Consider the following 23,013-nt stretch of genomic DNA (forward strand, 5'->3'; position numbering starts at 1 on the left):
CCCCCACACTCTGACATCTCTCCATGTGTGCATGAAAAGGTCCTGAGCATGTGTGTGTTTCAGGCCTGTGTGTAGTGACTACTAACAAATTGTAATTTCCCCACTGGAGATCAATAAACATATTAATAATATATAATTTAATAGTACATTATATAAATTATTATTAAACCAGACACACAGTAGACCAAATGTCATCTCCTGTAGATATAAAGCAGATCCCAGCTTAATCTCATCACTCAGTTTGACAAACGTCCTTCCTTTAGGTAGGGCTACACCATATTAGGAAACTATTTGCAATTAATTTGACTGGTATTTCAATATGACTCACGATATTGGAGAGAATGATCATTTTTGTGTCATTTTCATTGAAAATATATTTGAAAAAAAAATTGAAGTGTGATTTTTTTTTTTTTTTTTTTTTGCGATGATCTGTGTCAAACCAAGATTTTTTCTTGAGTCTGTAGGATAGGATTTGTAGGCCGGGACGTCTGCAGCACCACAGTACTTTAATTTAGAACGGTTTGACACATATTTTGCCTTTGAAAAATATTGCGCCCCCTGCGATTTGGATATTACTCTCCTCTGCATCCTAATACTTAGGATGGGTTAAATGAGAGATTCAATTTCACTACACTGTATGTGACGAATAAAGTTTCATTTTCAATGACAACAACCAAACACTTTATTGTGTAAAAGAGTGCAAAGACAAAGCTTGTTCACTGATATCATGGTTGACAAAATACAGAAGTAGTAGAGTAGTTGTTGTGACATTACCTCAGTACACTATTCTTCTTCTTCACCTAATGACCTGTGCTCAGGCACTTTAAGTTTTTATATAAAAATAGGCTATTCACTTCATTAAGTTGTTAATAAGAAGATTGCATTTTTTTTCCTAATAAAATAAGATGTTGAATGGCTTTACTGCAGTGTGCATCTGATCAGACTACCTGATGTATAGGTTTTCTAAATACTACATAAATACTGGGAGTCACGCTATCATCCCTCCTTGCATTAACTCAGATGTTGACGAATGCCCCCAGATCATCAGGGGTCTCTAGCAGCTTAACGGACAGGTTTTAAATGACTGAAGGTAGAGGCCGATCTCTGTTTTGGTTACATGCGGTGGATCCTGTTGTGATCCATGAACTGCTTGAGGTTCTGCAGGTTGTCCCACCACTGGAACAGGAAGGTCTCTGCAATGAGACTGAACCAGGGTGTGATCTCCAGTTCTTTGCGCTTGGCCTTCTCTAACATCTCCTTCATCTCCTCCTTGCTCACATAGCAGTGGCTTTTAATCTCATTGGGGTCTGGGTTCAACTCCACGTCCTTCGGAGAAACAAAACAAAAAAAAATGTTATTGTCCATAATGCAGGCACACATCAGTCAAAAATCTGGCTGATTTAAAGTCTACGCTGTAGCCTACGTTAAGTGGCCTCAACCTTCCCCCCAGCAAACCCCCCATACGCAGATTTTCACCCTTTTGTACTACTCGCTAGGGCGTAAATTCACACGCCATCGCAAGGTAATGTAAGTCAATGAAGGCCAAACAGCGCGGATATACATGCTAAAGAGCGAGTATCTGTCTTGACAACGCGCCAATAATGCCATGTCATACATACGAGGTTTCATGAGATCAGTCTGAGTAGAGGAAATGCCGTAGGGTGTGTGTCTACAACATAGATTCAACGCAGAACCAGGAATCAAGCTTAAGAGGCACAAACCGGGCCTCTACGGTCCAGCATGGTCTGAGATCTCGAAGCATATTTCCAGACGACATGCAGTGGTTACAGTAACTCATTTTGACTGGCCATGTTGAGTGTGCCTCAATTGTGCAAACCCTGTTCTATGTGCCCCTTGGAAACTTAATAAAGATGTTATTTAAAAAAAAAAAAAAGGAGGCCAGATACATCCCACATCCTAATGTAACTCCGTCCAAGAGACAGCACAGCGCTACCTTCTGCATGAAGAGGATGTAGTCGATCTCATGTTCCCCCCACACGCCGTCTGACTGGGCCTTGTAGTGGATCCTCGTCAGGTACGTCATTTCATCGGGTGTCACCTGGGGACCAACAGGAAGGAAGAGGAGATCAGACTCTCCCCGATCCTCAATTATCCTCCTCCATTAACCCTTGTGTTGTCTTCCTGTGGACCATGCAACTTGGCGTTTTTCTGAGGCAACATTGAAACATTTTTGTTGCTTTTGATCCAAGTCTTTTTGTCACCTTTTCCAATGTTTTTGTCATTTTCTTTCTGTGACTTTTTACATTTTTTTTAAATTTTCCCTGCGTTTTTGATGCTTTCTCTAACATTCTTCTTTTTTCTTCAAATGCTATGATATTAAATTAAACTCCCAAATTTAATGAAAGCAGTGACCTTATCATTTATTTTCCTTGTGAATAACTTGTTGTAGAGAACCATCCATGATGCTTTATTTTTTTTTTAAATGTGGTCAAAAAACCAGAATTTCTGATATAGTAACTTTTTGAAAATGGGTCAAATTTGAACCGAGGACAACAGGAGGGTTAAGTGCAGAAGGGCACTTAACCCTGTGTGTGTGTGTTCTTCGACACACACACACACACACACACACACACACACACACACACACACACACACACTACCTGTTCCATGGGGATACCCAGTTCAGCTTTGAGTCTCCTCTGAGCAGCTCTCCTCACTCCTATTGCTTCCTTCTCCTCCAGCTCACTCTCTGTGTGTAAAGGGTGACTGCAACATGTGTTTGTGAAACAGCCTGTGCACACACAGACACGGGGGGGGGGGGGGGGGGGGGGTTAATTACACACATTTCCAATGCCATAAGTGTTGTTTTCCCTTGCTATTCTACATGTGACACAAGAAAGGGAAGTGGAGGCGCCGGAGATGTGAGATGTACCTCATGCGTATCAAATAGATCACAGGAGATGTTAAACTGGGTGGGGTGGGGTGGGGTTGGAGCGTTAAGGATTTGTCACTGACCTGGAAACGTGATTTTGGCATCAGACCTCTGTTGTAAGAGCAGCTTCTCCTCACTGTTGAAAATGAACACGCTGAACGCTCTGTGTAATAAACCTGGTGGAAGGAACAGACGATTGGTGTGTGTGTACGAGACAGCGAGACAGGGGTGTACAGTTTAACTTGACAGACAGGTACCGTTGTCAATGTTGGAGTTGAGGTGGCAGTTCTTCTTGGTGTCCGCTCCGATCTTGTGGTCGTCCTCGTCGATGAGGATGCACATCTCGGACAGCAGCTGTACCTGCTTCTCGTCCAGGTGATCTGTGGTTATCTTGGGCATTGTGACTGCAGGCGGTCTCACCTCACTGCAGGGCACAGGCAGAGGAGCAGGACAACAACAGTTAGTCCTATATTCACATCAAAACAGACGCTGCACACCTTTCTTTTTGACATTCTGAACACAGAAGGTTGTATTTGGCCAAAAAGCCTACAGCTTACTAGATTTTTATAGAAGTAGTGCAGCCTGCTTAGTTGTTGAAGACAAGATCCTCAGGCTTTGAGTTGCTATTTTGAAAGTGTGTACTTTCACCAAAGACACATGAAGTGCAGGACTTTTTAAAGTATAATTTGGCATGACTATTCTTTCCTTAACCAACCAAAGACACAGCAGCAGGTCAGCTATCAATAGCACAGACAAACACCATTATTGCTGAGCTTAGGGTCAATAGGCTTATCTCTGGCTTTGGCTTCTTTTAAACCTCAAACCATGTCTTCAAGCGGTTTTAAGGCTCCTATTGAGTTCTACCTTACCTTGATATAGCTCTGCAGAAAGTAACAGGCGTGTAAATAGATGTGTCTCGCGGTGCAGTAACTCTGCCAGCGCCAGGTACGTTTGATTTCAGCACAGCGGCTCCCTCGCAGGACACCATCCGAAGCACCGCCCACACAGCCCGCACCATCGCCTGACCAAAACAGAACACCAATCACAAAGTCTGGAGGTGTGGGCGGTGGTAAAGCCCGGAGAGGGGCTCCCTCAGTCCGGATCGGAAGAAAATGTGATAATAGAATTGGTATCATGTTTGTCAACGTTTTTTAAAGGTTAGGGAAATGTAAAAAAGAACTTTAGGGCAACGTTCTCTAAAGGTTGCAATGTTTGGGGGACGTTAAGGGAACGTTCTCTAAAGGTTGCAATGTTTGGGGGACGTTAGGGAACGTTCTCTAAAGGTTGCAATGTTTGGGGGACGTTAAGGGAACGTTCTCTAAAGGTTGCAATGTTTGGGGGACGTTAAGGGAACGTTCTCTAAAGGTTGCAATGTTTGGGGGACGTTAAGGGAACGTTCTCTGAAGGTTGCAATTTAGGGGAACGTTAGGTACGATATCCAAAATCTAAGACAATATTTAGTCTCATATCACAATATCAATATAATATCGATATATTGCCCAGCTCTACTAGTTACTATAAAGGAATATACTAATTATATTCCAGATATTTCAAATGTTCATTCTGGATAGGAAGAAAGACATTGTGGATATCTGACATTGAAAGCCCCATACACATGAATGGCAAACGTGATTTCTGATATGGTATTTTTGACTCGGAAGAATTGAACTAGGGATACTTGCAATAACTAATTATTCTAGCTATTATTGTTAAAATGGCTTTCCATGCTAAATTAATTAACCAAATCAATTGCTAAATGTATTGACTGTTGGGGCTGGCAGTAGTACAGCCTGTAGGACTTGGCTTTGGAACCAGAGGGTTGCAGGTTCAGGTCCCCATGCGGACCAAGTACAGAGTGTGGCCTGGTAGGGGGAGAGGTGCCGGTTAAAATCCTGGGTATTCTATACCCAGCTACTTAGGGCACCTTTTGTGGGCTTTATTTAAGTCATAGTCTAATTACTGGCCAAGTAAAAGTTCTGCATTGAAATTTTTAGTCAAGTAAAATTCTGTAGGCCTACCTATGTGTTATCAGCAAGGTGCTGTACTTCTTGTGTCAAAAGTAAAAGTACTTAATCCAGTAAAATGCCCCCCTGTTGATGGTTATACTAGTGTATATCATAGCATTGTATAATTAGATGTAAATTAAGCATTAACATGAGAGCATACAGTAGAAAATGGCTGGAGCTTGCTGTCCTATTCCAGCAGACTCCACTTCGTGTTTTCCTCCTAACACTGATTGTTAACACGCCATCAGACCACTGCACAGCACAGCTCGCATCACCTAGGCCTCTGACAACTGAACATAAGTATGCATTGTCTGCTACGTATGCGACCTACCGATACAATATTAATTTACTTACGAAGCAATTGTCCGGTTTCAAGTTGGTAAACCTCGTATTTTAACGTATTTTGCGTTTGCTCACGAGTCACGACGATATTCTAGAGCTGATAACTGAACCACCTAGCTTTCACTCCCTGCTTCTGAGGTCACGGGTTTTCATTGGATACCTAAGCATGAGTGTGACAACCCATTGGCTTTCAAAGTGCAAACACAAAACACGTGATACGGAACTCGGTGCACCAATGAAATACGTGATGTGTCAAATTTTGGATATTCCGGTACTTGTCAAACTAAAACGTGTCATTACCGTCCAATATCAACGTTATACGTTGATAACCTTTTAAAAAGTTTAAATTGACATCTTTGACGCTAACGTTACATACTTTCATGTCGAGTTAGGAAGGTTTTTAAGCTCTGTGTAATAAAGTTGATGCTGTGGTTTAGCTGCTACAGTAACGTTATGTGATGTGTTATGCCGCTGTTGCCCCGCAATGAAGATCAAATATGGAAGCTAGCTTGCGTTAGCGTTTAGCTTTCGTTTATAGACCTCCGTGCTAGCTAAGTATGCATTTATTAAGGTTGCTAACGTTATTGTGACAGTGGAGAGTCTCTTTGTTGTTTCGTATATGTCAGAATCATATCGGCTATATGTGTTGCAACGTCGACTAATAATTTTACAAGCGTACCCTGTTATTTTTATATGGTCAGTTATTGGGCATAACGTTAAATAAATGCAAGTTTGTACAGTATTTTGCTTGTAAATGTAAACGTTAATTTTATTTTCATAAAGGACAACGTACATTTTTAACAATAAGCCAGTGTTAGCCAGCCGGCTATATTTTCAGAAAACAGCAAGACATTATCACAGGTTAACATGTACTGACAGAAGTTAATACGAGACCATAAAGATAGCTAGCTAGTGCAACAAAATAAGCTTCCTCAAGAAGCCATGCAGGGTGAAAGATACTGTTAAGCTAGCTAAATTCTGATATGTATTGTCCAATAACGTTAAATGGCGATGCTATCATAACGACGTGAACGAAGCTGCACAGTCCCAAAATGTGTCGTCCTCTTAGCATGTAAGGACCGTGACGCCGAACTTCATTAAAATACTGTGAATTCATTTTTTTTTAAATGTCACAAAGCCTGTTGTCAAATGCAGTTTTTTATGTCTGTTAGGCTTCCTGGGCTGCCAATAGTAAATTCGAATGACTTACAATTTAGCAAGGGCGGCCAGTTTGTCTCACAAATTATTTTTAATTTTACAAGTTTAATTATTTAACCTGTTATATCTTTAACGTTAGCCATCTTCCAGGGGGCAGTAGTCAGTAAAGTGAATTACTTTGAAAAGTTTATTTTTAGTTACATTACATTAGGTACATCAGTAAATTGTTGTTAAAATTAAATTTTCTTATTGTTGTTGTTTTTAAGGGAGACAATTTTAAGATATGTCCAGGGAAAACGGATGAAAAATAGCCTCTTGGCTAATTCTGGTGCATTTACAGCAATGTTGATTAATGTACACTGTCCCTGCCAAGTAAATAATTAAAATTAAAATTAAATAAAAAAAAAAAGAAAAAAAAGTCAGGTTCTTAAAAATATACTTTTTGCAGGTAGTTTTGATCTGTGAAGGGACATTTACCCTTCACTTTGAGCAGTTCCTTCAACCTGAACTTGACTTCCTGCACTTTTACCTGCAGACAGGTGGTGAACAGACCAACCTAATCTACCCACCAGCCAACTAGGGACTCTGGCCTTTGTTTACCTGCCTCTCAGGTAAAAGGGGAGCCAGGGGGCAGGGCCACCCACGCAGTAGGAGGGATGCCTGTGGAGGGCGGAAGCAGCAGCGGCTCTGCTTCAGCTGCCCGTCACCCCAAGCAGAAGCGCAAGGCTCACAGTTTGTCTATCCGGCGCACCAACAGCACAGAGGAGAGGCCACTAGGCGTCCAAAGAGGAGACATGCTGGAGGGACAGGTAAGGGAGATGCACCAACACCACCAGCGTTTTCTCTCTCACACGCACACACAAGCGTGCTCTGACAGCTACAGACAAGCATTTTGGCAAACACACAGCTTATTAGACATGTGATAACATTTCTGGGAGGCATGGCCCACAGACTCTCTTGTGGATCTGCTGAAAACACATACAGAGAGTCATTCTCTAAGCATTTCATTGTCATTTTGGTGTGAGGCTGTACAGTACCAGCTGCTTGTGCAGCAATGCTGTTATTTAGTACTTGCCTGGTGTTGCAACATCCAATGTTATGTATTTATGAGATGTGGTTTCTCCTCACCAGGGAAAAGGCTAGTTATTTTCAGTTAGCGTTTTAGTTTTTTAACGTCATCTAGATTTTACCTGAACTGCATGGCATCGATGTGCATGTTGGTTACTGATTTCTTTTTGTTAAAACAAAGGGATCTACTGTGACTTTTTAAGGCATCACGTTAGTGATTAACTATCTCCAAACCGTTTATTTAAATTAGAGTTACAATTGATTTATTCCCCCCAGAAAGGGAAGACAGACCAGACCGTAAGCCTTTGCATTGTAGGCATTTACTGATACCAACCAGTTGTAGCAAACTGTCCAGCTTCTTTACTTCTGAGATAATAAAAGCGTTTTTTGTTTGATCAAGAACACCCTGTTTGTTAACTTGGGAGTTGGCTGGAGAGGGACCATATTCAGAATATCTCCGATAAGCTGAGCAAAGGGTTTGGGAATGATTTAGATGGGAAATACACCATTCCACCAAACTGGTACAATGAATAACAAAACATTGTCTGTGCCTTTTTCATGATCCAGATTTTGGACCCAAGTATTCAGTCCAGATAATGCAATGCTTTATTTTGTCAGTATTGCCCAGTCCTAGTTTTGGGCATGGAAACATTTTACTTTCTCGGCTTGACAAAGTCCTCGAATTATCAGCCACAAAAGCTAGAGCTCATCTTGCACTGGCCTGTTGTCTCATCAAGTTTTAATACGGGCCATGTGTCCAGATCTGATTAGTCTTTTCAATAGGTCTTTTTATCTATTGCCAAGACATGATGGCCCTGTTTGCGTCCACCCGGCCACCCCCCCTGCACACACACACACACACACACACACACACAGCAAAAGTTCCACACACGCAGACGGCTTTATAGACCTATATATAACACACTGAATGCCTTTTCTTCTACACTTTCAATGCTGTCATTATTAGCCAGAGTTGGGTGCAGGTTTTAGGGCCACAACTAAGCAGCTTTAAATTCATAAGATCTGCCTGTTGGCTAATGGAACAAAATATATATTGTTTGTTTTTTTACAAAGTGTGTTGACATGCTTCACAGCCGAATGGTCAGGCGATTAACGTTTCTGTGACAAACTGTTGGTTTTGAATGCGTGCCAGAAGAAAGAGTGACAGTTTAGTATTTGGTTTCCTCGTCTTTCAGAGGGCTAGAGAAAGCTGCAGCTCTCAAGGTGAGCTGTCAAACGCAGCCTATTGAATCCTTTGTTTTCATGGCAGCTTTTTACGTCTATGCATGCTAGTCTGGTGTAGACTGGTGGTCACCCGTTATCTGGGTACTTCTAGGAGTTCACGATGGAGGTAAGTCAGTAGAAATCAGTTAAAATTGTTTGACCCTGGCTGTTTTATAGTTAATAGTAAATTGTTTTTAGGTTGTAGTTAGCCCAAAATCTGGCTGAGTTTTTACTTAATGGGTTGCTGTGATGCTGTGTTTGAGATTTATGTATGTTTCTTTCCAAATTTGTGAAATTTTTTTAAAACACACCTAAATTTCAGATTTTTAAGCACGAACTATATATCATTATACTGTAAGTAAATTAGAAATACCACAGTGGAAAGGGATCCAGGGGGAATAAAAAGTGGTGTTCCTGCTCCCTGTGCCAATGGGATTCCTAATTTGTAGCTCTGTATGCCAGTTCCCCATCAGGTTTATTTAAGCATTTTTTTCTCTCGTCTGTCTGTCCAGGACTCGAAGTTGCCCCTCTCCTTACGGAACAACCTTCTTGACCTTTTTGGCCAGATTGAGCGCGAGTTTGAAAATCTCTACATTGAAAACCTTGAATGTGAGTGGCTGATCGAAAGAGTCAAGCAAATGTATTTAGATTGCATGTAGCTTTCTTAGGCCCTTACCTTACTGTATTGATCTCTAGGTGTTGATTGACTAACCAGGTGGTTTCTAAACTTGCGGTGTTTGCTTACTGACGCCCTGTCACTGTGCTAACATTACAGTACGCCGGGAAATTGACTCTCTGAATGAGCGTCTGACCGGAGATGGACAGACTATTGAGGGAGGAGACCCCACCAAAGGAGCTCTGAAAACAAAAGGTACAGTCATTCCTCAAAACTCCCATGACGTGGTGCTCTTTGGCTGCTTTTAAATAGATCATAGTGGTCCCCTAATACTGTATCTGAAGTCTCTTTTATATAGACCTTAGTGGTCCCCTAATACTGTATCTGAAGTCTCTTTTATATAGACCTTAGTGGTCCCTAATACTGTATCTGAAGTCTCTTTTGTATAGACCTTAGTGGTCTCTAATACTGTATCTGAAGTCTCTTTTATATAGAACTTAGTAGTCCCCTAATACTGTATCTGAAGTCTCTTTTATATAGACCTTAGTAGTCCCCTAATACTGTATCTAAAGTCTCTTTTATATAGACCTTAGTGGTCCCCTAATACTGTATCTGAAGTCTCTTTTATATAGACCTTAGTGGTCCCCTAATACTGTATCTGAAGTCCTTTTATATAGACCTTAGTGGTCCCTAATGCTGTATCTGAAGTCTCTTTTATATAGACCTTAGTGGTCCCCTAATACTGTATCTGAAGTCTCTTTATATAGACCTTAGTGGTCCCTAATGCTGTATCTGAAGTCTCTTTTATATAGACCTTAGTGGTCCCCTAATACTGTATCTGAGGTCTCTTTTATATAGACTTTAGTGGTCCCCTAATGCTGTATCTGAAGTCTTTTTTATATGGACCTTAGTGGTCCCTAATACTGTATCTGAAGTCTCTTTTATATAGACCTTCAAAAAAAAAAGTATTGATGAAATTCATTGTGTTGATTTGAAATTAAGTTGTGTATCTTATTCTATGGAGGCACAATGAAGAAAAAGCCTCAATATGATGAAAACACAGTTTAATAACCTTCAGACTGACTGTCTATCACTCTTGTATTTTTAATACAAGAAACAGATTTAGGGTACTAACAGCTATCTTAATAGTGCAGTTTAAATTGCAGCATGTTTTAAAAGCACATGTGTTGACTGGAATATAATAATAAATATGACCTCGGATTTTAAGTACACACTTATTGCAGCCTATGTCAGAATGTGATAAGTCTGCCATGTACTAGAAACTGACTCATGCTTATAATTCAGCAGTGAAGAGGAACCTTCAGGGAAAAAACATTGGTATAGACACTGCGTTTCAGTCTGGCAGATTGATTGTAAGTGTGACGTGAAGCTTAACCTGAAAACTAGCCTGACCTGGAGTGTTACGTTTCCGTGGTGACTTAGGTCAGACTTTTTTAAACCTCCTTCATCAAACAGACTTCACTGAAAACAAGCCTGGTTTGCTGAAGTACGCCTGGTTCAGCTTGTTTTAGGACAATCAAAAGTTTTAGCTTTTTTAGACGGCCATTAGTGCAGCAGTGAAAGCAACCAATGAGATTGTCACTCAGTGGAGGATTTCAGTCATTGTTCTTTGTCTTTCCATCACACAGCCAGTCACAGCACCAGTCAACTGTCACAGAAGCTGAAGACGACCTACAAAGCCTCTACCAGCAAGGTACCCGGCTCCAGCTATTTGAGCCTATTCTATAGAGCTCATGAGATTTGTCATCTGTGTAATTATTTGAGCTGCGGGTGTAATGGGAACTATCAAACAATCAAAAGCCCCCCCTTGTTGCTGAGTGAGGAGAAGCAAGATTTTTTTTTCTCTCTTCCTCTGAGGTCCTGACATGTAAATTAAATCGTAAAGGAAACTTGATATTAAGCGTTTAACACTACATTACATTTCCATTGACTTCTTCCTTTTTAATCTCTTGCCGATGTAGCGCTTGTACACTTTCCACGGCAGAATAGGTGGACCTCGCAACTTCAGCGTGGCCTCATGGGAGTTGTGGGGAGGAGATTCATGGGTAACTTCCTGAATGCTCGGTTTGTCACTAAATGCGCAGGGACAGCTGTGGGCTGAGTCTGTTTTTAACTACAGTCTGACCTTGACTCCTCATCTCTTCTGCCAGAAGTCATTTGTGTGAACGGCTGCATTTGTAACAAACCAACCACATTTTTACAGTGCCATTATGTCACTTATTCATTGAACACAATCCTCTACCAATAGAGTAAAACCGTAATTACTCAGGTGACCACTGGAGTCCCTTTCCACAAACAAAACCATATGTCAGTCAGCTGTTATAATGCCAAAACAAATAACTGATGTGGAATTAAAATAGAAAAAAAGCTGTTCTCCCTACATCACAAGACAAGTTTATCAGAAGTCAGAATGGCCAAGTTAAGACAATATAGTTCACCATTTTGGGAAGTGATGAATGTTTTCTTTACATTTAATTGGAAGCTAACGCCAGCAGTCACTTATCTTAGCCTAACACAACGATTGGAAACTAGGAAACCAGCTGAAGGTAATAATTTGCCAACCAGCACCTCTAAAGCTGATTAGTAACACGTTGTATCTAGAAGGTTTATTCCTTACAAAAAACTGAGTTTGCTGGACTATTTCTTGATCAGAACCAGTAACTTATCTCCGCTGGCAACTGCTTCCTTGCAAGAAATAGTCCAGCATACAACCATGTGAGAGTGGTATTGATCTTCTAATTGAACTCTTATCAAGAAAGCCAACAAGTAATTTCCCAAAATGTCTTTGTTGCAAATGCAAAATTACAGCATAGAGTTTAACGCTGGTTCCAAGTACATCTTATGTTTCAAAATTCTTTAGTTATCTTCTAGTTATGTCAGTTTGTTTTGCATACTTTTGCATATTTGGTATTTTTTTTAAATAACTATGCCCCCACATCTTTTACATTTTTTCATTAAAAGGCCCCTGTGGCCATAAAATATAAATGTACGCGTATAGCTCTGTTATGTTATAAGTGTCATTAAAATGTTTAGGTAAGTGTAGTATTGCTTTTAAACATTACTTTGTATTTTTCTGTTCTCTTCCCCAGTTTCTTATTTTCCACTTCACCTAAAAGTGAAACTATCTGAATGTAGCCGAAGTCTGAGCTAGATGAAGAGTGGGACACAATCCTCTTCTGATTTAAAAGAATAGAAAAGAAGATACACAGGATCAAGGGAGGACTTTTTAGATTAACATAACTAGCTGCTATGTAATATACAGCTAACCTATCAGCTGGCTAAGAAACATGACCAAAAACTAATTTTGTTGAGAATGACAGTACTGAAACCTAATGATCTACACTAACACCATCCTCTGTTTACTCCTGGATTTACCTGGACTGGAATGGGCTATTTGTCTTGTTACTCACTGCTCATTGTGTTTCAGTGACAGAAAACAAATAAGATTGAACACACTGGACAAAATGGTGGCAACACTGTCTCACACACAAGGGAACCAGATGCTTCGCAGCTGCATGTAATGACTACCAATGATCTAAGCTCATTGCTGCGGTTAGATGTCTGCTTTCAGCAGCATGCACAGTACAGGTTATGACAGCTTTGTGACAATTTAAACTACAATGCAACCTTTATTTTGTTCATCTGGAAGCCTGCAGTGACTAACGGCTACATCTAACCACTAGATATTTTTAGAGGTACACCTCTCGTACGGTAGCCGTTCACAGTGATGATCTATTATTATTCTTTACACAGATACTTCAATTGATGTTAAAGCAGTCTTGATATTAATACGCCACTGACACACAGTTTGGTGCAATGTGTAACTATTACCCATTTGGCAGTTGCAGAAACCTCCTCTTATATAAACACATATCAGGGGCTTGCATCACAAAGCCAGTTTAACATTGGGGTACCTGACTGTTACTTGGCAAATTACAGTAAGGTGAAATATATACAATACAATAACACAATTCAAACAGATTAAAAACTTCAGAAACACTAGGAATAATATCCACATAATGATAAATAATAAACCTAATGGCTGAGGAAAAGAATGGCTCATAATGTCATAATGCTGCAGTCATTATGCACTGAGCTAATGAACTGCCATTCATTAGTATGTGGGAAACATCTCTCTGTTTGTTGTAAATCTAGAGTGAACACATACTTGTGTTTTTTTCTATCTCTGACATAATTACCAGGGAAAACAAAATGATTCTACTGATCTATGAAAATGTCATGAAAACTCATGTCCCTGTCAGGGTCCTGTAGGAATGATTACTCCATTTTTAAGGAGAGCTGTCATGCTTTCGACAGATATTGATCTGATCCTCTTAAGTTAGCCTGCTCTGAAGCAGGTTAGAATGCAGAATAGAACTTTACTGACGTTGTCACTTGTACAACACATTTTTTTTCTTTGTCAGAGACCAACAATAAGATCCGTGATCCATGTAAAAAATTAAAAGCTACTATTTTGTACTTTCTCCATGGTTAGCTTTCAATTATGTAGCCAGCTTTCAATTACTGTACATTACCATAATGTATCAAAAACAAACTATGCCCTTTTCACACAGGACTAGACCTCAAGTCCCCAAGTATTCAAGTATTGCAGTATTGCAGAGGTCTGTGACCTTAAGGGTTAGGCTGTTACAGTTACTGAAACATTTGTTTCTGTAACTTTGCCATAATAGGCTATTTCTTAAGGCATAGTAAATGAAGTCGTACATATGCAGGTTCTATATCAGCCCCATCAGTTCTGAAGACTTGTTATTGAAGAACCTGTAGTTGGCCACTAATGTAAGCAACACTGTTTTGCTGTGTTTAAATGCTCATCCCCCTGTCTATTTCTTTTTTCTCCATCATGCCCACATCTCTTTCCTCCTTCCCTGCTCAGATTGTGTCCAGTTTTAAAGCCACAGCAGGGTCCCGTGCTTTGTGCCAGCTGCTCAAGGAGTATGTGGGCCACCGGGACGGGATCTGGGACCTCAGCATCACCCGCACTCAGCCAGTAGTCCTAGGCACCGCCTCTGCAGGTACACCAAGTCACTATTTTTTGAGCATTTTAGGCCTTAAATGACAGGACTGCTGAAGAAGTGGAAGGTGAGAGAAAGGGGGAATGACATGCAACACAGGGTCATAGGTCAGATTCAAACCTGGGCCCGCTGCGGTGATGAGTAAACCTCTATATATGGGTGCCCGCTCTACCAACTGAGCTATCTGGCCACCCAACTATTTAAATATTTCAATCGCAAATAAAACTATTGTTCTATACACAGCCTACATGCCATATAGTGGTATCCACGTTTAAAAATTGAACTAAAGGTGTTGCTTGCAATATTTACATCATCATACCATTGTCCCATTAATTGTGATACATTGGTGCAAAGGTAAATATAAGAATATAGTTGATTTGCATGAAAGCATCTGTTGCACACCAGAAGTGTTGTGCTAATACTGTTGAAATAAAAAAGACAGAACTCTCATGGCTTTTTAGTTTGTTAAATGTAATTTAGTTTAGTTTTTTTCCATCATTTGCCATTGCTTAAACTTTAGAAGTTCTAGCTGAAAAGAAGCTGCTCAGTTAGTGTTACTTATATCTTGTTGTACACAATCTCATCCTAGTGAGTGAACTGAATCCAACTAGAGAGCCCATTATGTGAATACAGTACATTACAATATGTAAGCACTACCTGATTACTATAAAACAGGTCAATGGCTTAATGTTGTCCACGTCTGGTCTCCCGTCACAGATCACTCAGCTCTGCTGTGGAGTATAGAGACTGGGAAATGTCTGCTGAGGTATGCTGGCCACGCAGGATCAGGTAATTTATTCCCTAGAAACTTAAATTCCTGTATTTGTCGCTCACCATGGAGACATTTCAAAGTGCATGATGTGTCTGTGCAGCATATGTACTTTTCATATTAAGGAAGTCTAACTACAAAATGGTATTTCTTTCTTAAATGGATGTGATGACAATTCATGCTGCAAGTTCATGTCATATCTCTTTTTATTAAACTTATGTCTAAGTGTTGGTTACTGTACAGTGTGTCTTTCCACATTTGATTTGATAAAAGCAACATGTGATGTAACATATGTGCATGTCTCATTATTGTTCTCTCGCCTACAGTCAACTCCATCAAGTTCCATCCTACAGAGCAGATGGCCCTCACAGGTATGTATTTAAAAGCATGTGTTTGCATTTTGTAGACTGTTTTGTATCAACATTGTATTTCTCTAAATTACTTTTTGACTGTCTCCTCCTGTCACTGTTGTCTCCATCAGTTACATTTCCTGTAGATCTGAATGTGCTGTGTGTTTGCTGATGTGTACTTATGTTTCCACAGCTTCTGGGGACCAGACGGCTCACATCTGGCGCTACATGGTGCAGCTTCCTGCCCCCCAGCCAACACCAGATGTCAGTGTGAGTACCTTTGTACTGTTCCCTTCTCTGAGCTTCTACTGGAACATCCTGGAATGTTTTAGAGGTTTGTTTTCTGTCAAAGGATTGATTACATTACCAATTCAGTGAATATTAAATATGTGTGCAGATAGGTCCCTTAACATCCAAAGGAAAATGTATCACCAAAACTAAGCTGTCAGTTTGTTTACTTGATTACTCTTTACTTGAAGGTATCTACATAAGAGTGACACGAACTTGTCATAATCAAGTCATAAACGTTTATGACATAATGCTTCTTTTAGGAAGTGTCATTCGGTTTTATCATGACAACTTATGGTTAGGGTTAGGGTACATTTGTCATGACAGGGTCATGTGTGTATGACAGTGTCATGTCACTCTTATGTAGATACCTTACAGGAATGTGTTACCGTTTATTCTAGATCACTGCAGGCATCTGTGTGCATTAACTGAACTACTGTGTGTCCTTATTTGTACACCGCTAGGCTCCGTGTGATGACGACCAGGACTCATCAGACAGAGAAGAAGGTGAGGTGGATGGCGAAGGCCCTTGCGAGGTGCCCACTGTCCGGCTCGCTACAGCAACCCTGAAGAGCCACCAAGGTGTAGTGATCGCAGCTGATTGGTTGGTGGGAGGCCGACAGGTGGTGACCGCTTCCTGGGATCGTGCTGCCAACCTGTATGAGGTGGAGACGTCTGAGCTTGTTCACACACTCACTGGTATGTAACCTGGCTGACATATAATATCATAGAGTGTGTGTGTGTATATATATATATACACACACACACACACACAAAATATGGTTTGTGTCATCTTTTGGTACAGATGCATTATTTAATTTTTTATTGTTAGTGCAAAAAGGCTTTTTTTTAAAGGTTTAGCCAGTCTAACTGTTTCCCCTACTTGACACAATGAAATAATCAGAGAAGATCGTGCACAGAGGTTGGTTAGAGAAATTGAATGTCCAGTTTGTGCCGCTTTTGGTACTTTTAATTATTTTCAACAACTGAAACGAGATATGCTGATGCTGTACCTGCTGGTAATTTGTTTGCAAAAATTTGTAAAGTTGTCTATGTGTGCAGGACATGACCAGGAGCTGACCCACTGCTGTACCCACCCCAGCCAGCGGCTGGTGGTCACTTCATCCAGAGACACCACCTTCAGACTGTGGGACTTTAGAGACCCGTCCATCCACTCTGTCAATGTCTTCCAGGGACACACTGAGTAAGTCTGTCTCACACACACATACAAACACAGACAAACACACACACACACACACACACACATACACACAGAGTACTCAACTTGAGACCTCATTAATTGACACTGAAGTTTCAACAGTTTGAGTTGCTGCAGTCTATATCTTGCCCACAGGGTGGTGCTGTAACATTTCTCTGGTCTGTGAATCCCTCCAGTACAGTCTGCTTTTTTTCCGTTTATTGTGCCACATTAATTTACAGAACCTATTGCTCCAAGTTAAATCCTCCACTTGCCTCTCATTCATTACTGAGCACTTCGACGGTTTGCTCCCCTACACCCCCCTTCTCTTCCTTCCTCTCTCTTTCCCTCGCTCACCTGTTCATATATCGGTCTGTTTCTACGTTAATCCCCACTCTGTGTAATTTGGCACTTCGCTCGCTGTTAACACTCAATTGCAGACGCTTATTTTAAAACGACGACTGTCAAGCTTGTCTGTGGCTTTCAATGGCAGCACTCTTTAAAAGGCTTAAGAAGCGTGTGTGTGTGGTTGTGTGTTTATTTGCATGTCTACATGTGTGTGCTGTCTGGCTGGTACTCCCTGGCCGCCTTTGATTGCAAGTGGGGGGATTACATAGAGCTCATTATGTACGACCCCAACATGTATAATTCCTGCAGATCCCACTCTAATTCTCTCCCATAGACAATTGGTATAATGAGATTAAGCACCAGTGTTTCACAGTTAACGGCCCTCCTCCTTTCCTTCCTGAATAGACATTGATGGTCTTTAAAGTAAACACTTTCTTACTTGTCCTTCTGTGGTGCATTGAAAGCAGCAAACACACACAGACCGCTGTCTAGCTTAAAACCGGATAAAAACCAGCTCCAAAAGAAAATCTTTTAGAAGCTGTTTAGCTTAGCTGCAGTATTCTAGAGTAAGAGTAGTGCTGCCACTTGACGCTTGCAAGTTTGAGTGAGGAGGTAATTAGTAAGTATTTCTCAAACTTTTTACACCATGTTCCGCTTCAGAAAATATTAGGCTCACTAAGAACCACCATCACGGCCCACATTAAAATAGAGTAGAGTATTTCTACCCTATTCAGCTTCAGTTCACTCAGGAGGCAGGTTTATTCCTAAAAACATTTATTGTTGACAGCCACAGTGTACTTCCTCCTTCCTGCTCCAACTGAATTAAAATCTCTTTACTGTTTTGCATCATTTGCTACTTGCAGGTGCTGTGGAGACTTCACAGCACCTGCTTAAGTAGCACTTTTTGTTTCAACAGGGCTGCTCAAAATATCCTCATCCCCACTTCTCTTCCTAACAGTTCCAGTTTGGAGCTACAATTGCGTTTTAAACCATTCATTTTATCTCTGCTTACTATCTTGCCATCACAGCTTGTAACTAATTATGTATGTATGCGCACTCCGCCCATGAATGTAACTATGTAGCGACACTGAAAGAAAAAGATTCTACTCAAACCAACACTCATCATAAATTACTTTTAACTCATCATATTATAAGTATTATTATTGGAAATGTTGTAGTATTTCCATAGTAATTTTTATATATCAGAAATTCTATCAGATTGCGCCGGATGCATGGTTCAGAAGGGTTGGGCTTTGTGTCTTTATTAATCATAATTGTGTTTTGGCTGTAAGGTGCAATAAATGAGATTGTCATCTCACATTCCCTTTAAAAGCCAAGTGCGTGTGCTATTATGATGGCAGGAAGGAGAGATATTCAGTAGAAGAAACTGATCTGCTCATGCATGAAAGCATGCGAGCAGATCATATCGTAACACAGGACTATGTCACATTTCTATGTTTAATCTTCTGTATGTGTGCTGCTGTGTGTGTGTAACAAAAATAGTGTGCACGCGCTGTGCACAAGCCTAAGTGCATTTTACTAATGCACTGTTAAAATAACAATAAAATGTTGCGCAATTGACTTTAGATCAGGTTTTTGTTGGTCATTGGTATAATCACATTCCGCTGCGTCAAGATAGCAATATGCCCAGAATGCACTTGAACACACCTCCCTCTAAGACCAGCACACCCATGGGCTCAAGGATGGGCGCAGGTGCATTTGCTATTTAAACGATCTGGGTGCTGGACGGGAAATCAACAACTGTATCGGTCTTAAACTTGGAAAGACACTTGGGTCGGGCTTGAAATTTATTTTCACTTATTTTCAAAATTTGAAAAAGGAAAGTGAAAAATGCCCATCATAATATAAAACAACCTATTTGGATGACAAATGTTTTTTGTCTGACCCACAGTCCAAACGCCCAAAGATAATCAATTTACAACAGGAAAATTCTCAGATTTGACACCTTGGAACTATTAAGTGTTTGGCATTGTTTTCCTAAATACCAAATCAACTTGAATGATTAACCAGTTGTTAAATAAAAGCAGATTAATTTGTGTTGATCAACCAAGTGATGAATTGACTAATGGTTGCAGCTGTAGTCCCCTTATTTGGATCTTTTTCAGAGGCAGTGATGCTGCCACGATTCAATTGTAAAATAGCTCCTCATCTATTGTAAATGAAAATGGGCTGTTCTTATATAGCGCTTTTACACAGTACAGACACACACTCACACACATTTACACTCCGATGGCGCAGCATCGAGTATATTGTTCAGTAACATTTTGTACTAGCCGTTAGACACCAGGCATGTGTATAATTTTCTGGATTAAAGTTGTTATTGTGCAACTAATGATTCTTTTTATTTATCAATTAATCTACTTCACTAAACTAATTTACCATTGATCAGTTGGTCCAGAAATGTCAGAAAATTGTTTAAAAGTCAGAAAATTGTTTAAAGGGTCCAGATTTGTGTCCAAGGTGATATCTGGCATTTCTTGTTTTGATCAAAAGTTGAAAACCCAAGATATAAAGATATTCAGTTTATTGTTATAACAGCAACTATTCACATTTGGAACCACAGTTGAAGCTGTAGTCATGACATTTTAGGATTTTTACATTTCTCTTTATGGATTTGGATAGGAGGAAATAGAAATACTATACTACTATACTATTGACTGTATGTGTGTTTTTGTTTGGGTTCCCATCATCAAAGGTTGCATCAGTAGTCACCCAATTTACAGTTTACTCATTGCTATGCATTTTCCACTTTCCAGCTTTTGAGCATCTTTGTTTAAATCCGATCTTAGAACAATAGCAATTGCTGTCTCCCTGCCATTTCACAGGCAAATTTTCCAGAATCTCCAATATGCCACAGTGACGTGGCACAAATGGCACAATCTCCACGTCCCTCCTGTGGAAACAGCAGAGGAGAGGAGAGTGTGAATGGTTTAATAGGCAGCAGAGGTTGAGAGCTGGAGGGTGAGACAGCCTCTCGTTTCCACAGTCTTCACTGGTAATTACAGCTAACGCTTCCTGACAGTGAACCGTGGCAGCTAAAAGTGTAGCATACAGCCCCTATCCCACCATTCCGCCATAATTGCAGATTAATGACAACTGCACTTGAGCTAACAAAACAGCCGAGAGCAAACGAGAAGTGACAGCAGACTTGCTCTACAAACGGAATGCCATGTCACGTTTGTCTCTCCTGCCATCAGTGGCTTTCGGAAGACATTTGATTGTGGTTGATAGAAAATGCACATCTGTGTGAGCGCAAGTGGAGGAGGTGTCCCTGGAGAAACACAGCAGCACTTACCAGGTTCTCAGCGACCGAGTCGGTTTTGCTGCAGCACAGCAAAATAACCCGGCTCTAAAACCTCTTAGTCATCTGTACCTGAATTGTTTTAAATTTGACATTTTACCTTTTAGGCATTTGACTTATACGCTTATCCACTTACAAATGAGTACATGGTAATATTCCTTGAGATTTTCATAAATTCATAAAATCACTCATTGAAAGCACTTGTTAGGAAGGAGGATACGGCTCAAAGCTACAGTGCCAGAACAAATACTCCAGTTTAGCTAGCAGATGTATGCATGATGGGGATGTGCTGGTGGGTAAAGAAATGACAACCAGGCAGGAAATGTGACAAAAAGTCACAAAACAAGACACAGTCCTACTGTGCTGTTGCCTGTGAATTGAATGTTCATTTCTCCACCGTAAGCCGTCTCCAGAGACGTTTCAGAGAATTTGGCAGTACACCCAATCATCCTCACAACCACGTACCACGTTGAACCATACCAGCCCAGGACCTCCACATCTAGGATCTACACCTCCAAGATCCTCTGAGACCAGACACCCGGACAGCTGCTGCAACAGTTGGTTTGCATAATCAAAGAATTTCTGCTCAAACTGTCAGAAACCCTCTGCACGCTCCTCGTCCTCATCGGGGTCTCGACCTGACTGCAGTTCATCGTTGTAAACGACGTGAGTGAGCAAATACTCCCATTTGATGGCGATTGCGTATGTTGTTCTCTTCATGAATGAATCCCTGTTTTCACTGTACAGGGTCGATGGCAGACATATGTTTGGTATTGTATGTTCTTGTGTGGCTGAGCGATTTGCGGATGTCAACATTGTGGATCAAATGGCCCATGGTGGCGGTGGGGTTATGATACAGTATGGTCAGGCGTATGTTATGGACAACAAACACAGGTGCATTTTATTAATGGCATTTTGAATGTACAGAGATACCTTGATGAGATCCTGAGACCCATTTATGTGTCATTCATCCACGACCATCATCTCATGTTGCACCCTGATAATACTGAAGGGTCCCATGTTGCAGGGATCTGTACACAATTCCTGGGAGCTGAAAACATCCCAGTTCTTGCATGGTCTGCATACACACCAGACCTGTCACCCACTGAGTATGTTTGGGATGCTCTGGAGCAGCAAATCTCTTAAATATCTCTTATGCGCCCCTTCATGGGCTTTATGGTTAGGAATTCGTTCAGTTCACCTTAACTTCTCCGACATGAGAGAGGTCCCATGATGTATGTCTCTTTCTCTTCCTTCCCAACTCCCTAAGTTGCCATTCGCAGGGAGTCTTGCCCTTGGCTGTCAGACACACTGCAAAGATGCCATTAAGTTCCACTGAATACTTCCCTCCCTCCTCACCACCCATTCTAAAAACCCTTTAACCTTAATCAACCTTTTAATCAATTATCCTGTCTGATTACGCTCCCCACACACCTCCCACCTAGCACAGCTCCTCTCTTTCTTTCTCTCTCTTCCTCTCTCTGTGTCTCTCTCAACCTCTTGTATTCCCTAGTGGGCTGTACCCTGCAATGTCAGAAGGTGCCTGTAACGATACAGCAGTTTCATTGAGCCCCGGCCCCTCTAATAGGACAAAGTTTAGTCCCCTAATTAGCCCTTAATGCCACGTCAATTTGAATTAGGAGGAAAGCCAGTGTTAAAAAGAAAAACTAGATGCGGAACTCTAGACAATGCTTGTGCGTAAAGGGACACTGCTCAACCTAATCTTAATCAAGAATCAGAGCTTTTTTCTTTTCTTTTTTACCTCCACGATTGAACAAGCACAAAAGGAAGGAAAGAATTAAAAATCCCTCACAGGAGCAGTTGACATACAGTAATAGATTGGAAGTATTAAAGGTCTAGTAATTGAACGGCTAGACCTGTGCTGTCATGTGGAGCAGTGCGTCACAGCTGGTTGGATAAAGGGCGCGGGAGGTGGGGGATGTATGCATATAAGGAACCTTTCTGCCTCTATTGGACCCAACATAGCAACATATATTTTGTAGTTGGCATCAAATTATATTGTGTAGTTGGCATCATTATCTTTGTATCAGTTATCTCCTGTATAAAGGCTGAAATACTGCTCGCATTAGACTTAAAGAGTTACATCTTTTTAAGTTTTTTCTTTTTAAACAGTCCATTCAAGCATGGATGTGATCGTAGCTTTTTAACATGCCTGTAACTGCACCTACAGCGCTGTCATTTCATACTGACCATAACAATGGTCAGTATGGGGGGGCAGTAGCTCAGTCCGTAGGGTGTTGGGTCGGGAACCGGAGGGTCAAGGTTCAAGTCCCCGTATGGAGCCAAAAGTAGGGATTGTGGATTGGTGGCTAGAGAGATGCCACTTCACCTCCTGGGCACTGCCAGGTGCTCTTGA

At 40.9% G+C, this 23,013-nt stretch overlaps 2 protein-coding genes across 5 annotated transcripts in view; one reads left to right on the forward strand and one right to left on the reverse strand.

The window, feature by feature from the left end:
• Window positions 1–661: 661 nt before the first annotated feature.
• On the reverse strand, window positions 662–5,408 carry idi1 (isopentenyl-diphosphate delta isomerase 1). 3 transcript variants are annotated; one of them, XR_004655255.1, is made up of 8 exons: window positions 5,254–5,408; window positions 3,763–3,914; window positions 3,151–3,317; window positions 2,977–3,069; window positions 2,622–2,752; window positions 1,955–2,059; window positions 1,005–1,326; window positions 662–969 (listed from the first exon to the last, which is right to left on the reverse strand). XR_004655255.1 is itself a non-coding variant. In XM_034862024.1 (7 exons), the coding sequence occupies exons 2-7, from the start codon at window positions 3,909–3,911 to the stop codon at window positions 1,114–1,116; spliced, it is 858 nt and encodes a 285-aa protein (XP_034717915.1). In that variant the 5' UTR covers window positions 3,912–3,914; window positions 5,254–5,408; the 3' UTR covers window positions 662–1,113. The 3 variants fall into 3 exon arrangements, 2 of the variants coding, with proteins under 2 accessions (XP_034717915.1, XP_034717916.1); XM_034862024.1 differs by having other exon boundaries at window positions 662–1,326; XM_034862025.1 differs by lacking the exon at window positions 3,763–3,914 and having other exon boundaries at window positions 662–1,326; window positions 5,254–5,390.
• The window catches only part of wdr37 (WD repeat domain 37), a 22,260-nt gene continuing 4,366 nt past the window's right edge, over window positions 5,120–23,013 (forward strand). The window contains exons 1-11 of one of the 2 annotated variants that reach the window (XM_034862022.1): window positions 5,120–5,199; window positions 6,935–7,208; window positions 9,204–9,300; window positions 9,467–9,562; window positions 10,957–11,021; window positions 14,223–14,361; window positions 15,079–15,150; window positions 15,457–15,501; window positions 15,674–15,750; window positions 16,233–16,467; window positions 16,831–16,972. In XM_034862022.1, the coding sequence (XP_034717913.1) occupies window positions 7,056–7,208; window positions 9,204–9,300; window positions 9,467–9,562; window positions 10,957–11,021; window positions 14,223–14,361; window positions 15,079–15,150; window positions 15,457–15,501; window positions 15,674–15,750; window positions 16,233–16,467; window positions 16,831–16,972 (1,121 nt within the window). In that variant the 5' untranslated portion in view covers window positions 5,120–5,199; window positions 6,935–7,055. Of the gene's footprint in view, window positions 5,200–5,524; window positions 5,813–6,934; window positions 7,209–9,203; window positions 9,301–9,466; window positions 9,563–10,956; window positions 11,022–14,222; window positions 14,362–15,078; window positions 15,151–15,456; window positions 15,502–15,673; window positions 15,751–16,232; window positions 16,468–16,830; window positions 16,973–23,013 lie in introns of those variants that run through there. The other variant, XM_034862023.1, reaches the window with a different exon arrangement.

The sequence above is a fragment of the Etheostoma cragini genome, chromosome 22, assembly GCF_013103735.1.
Source record: "Etheostoma cragini isolate CJK2018 chromosome 22, CSU_Ecrag_1.0, whole genome shotgun sequence".
Classification (NCBI taxonomy): Eukaryota; Metazoa; Chordata; class Actinopteri; order Perciformes; family Percidae; genus Etheostoma; species Etheostoma cragini.

Excerpts from the sequence above, each read along its gene's own strand:
- idi1 (XM_034862024.1), bottom strand. The coding sequence starts at position 3,911 with ATGGTGCGGGCTGTGTGGGCGGTGCTTCGGATGGTGTCCTGCGAGGGA. Across the intron at positions 2,060-2,621 it reads TGGGTATCCCCATGGAACAG|GTGACACCCGATGAAATGAC; the intron begins GTAGTGTGTGTG and ends GTTGGTCCCCAG. Across the intron at positions 1,327-1,954 it reads ACATCCTCTTCATGCAGAAG|GACGTGGAGTTGAACCCAGA; the intron begins GTAGCGCTGTGC and ends GTTTCTCCGAAG.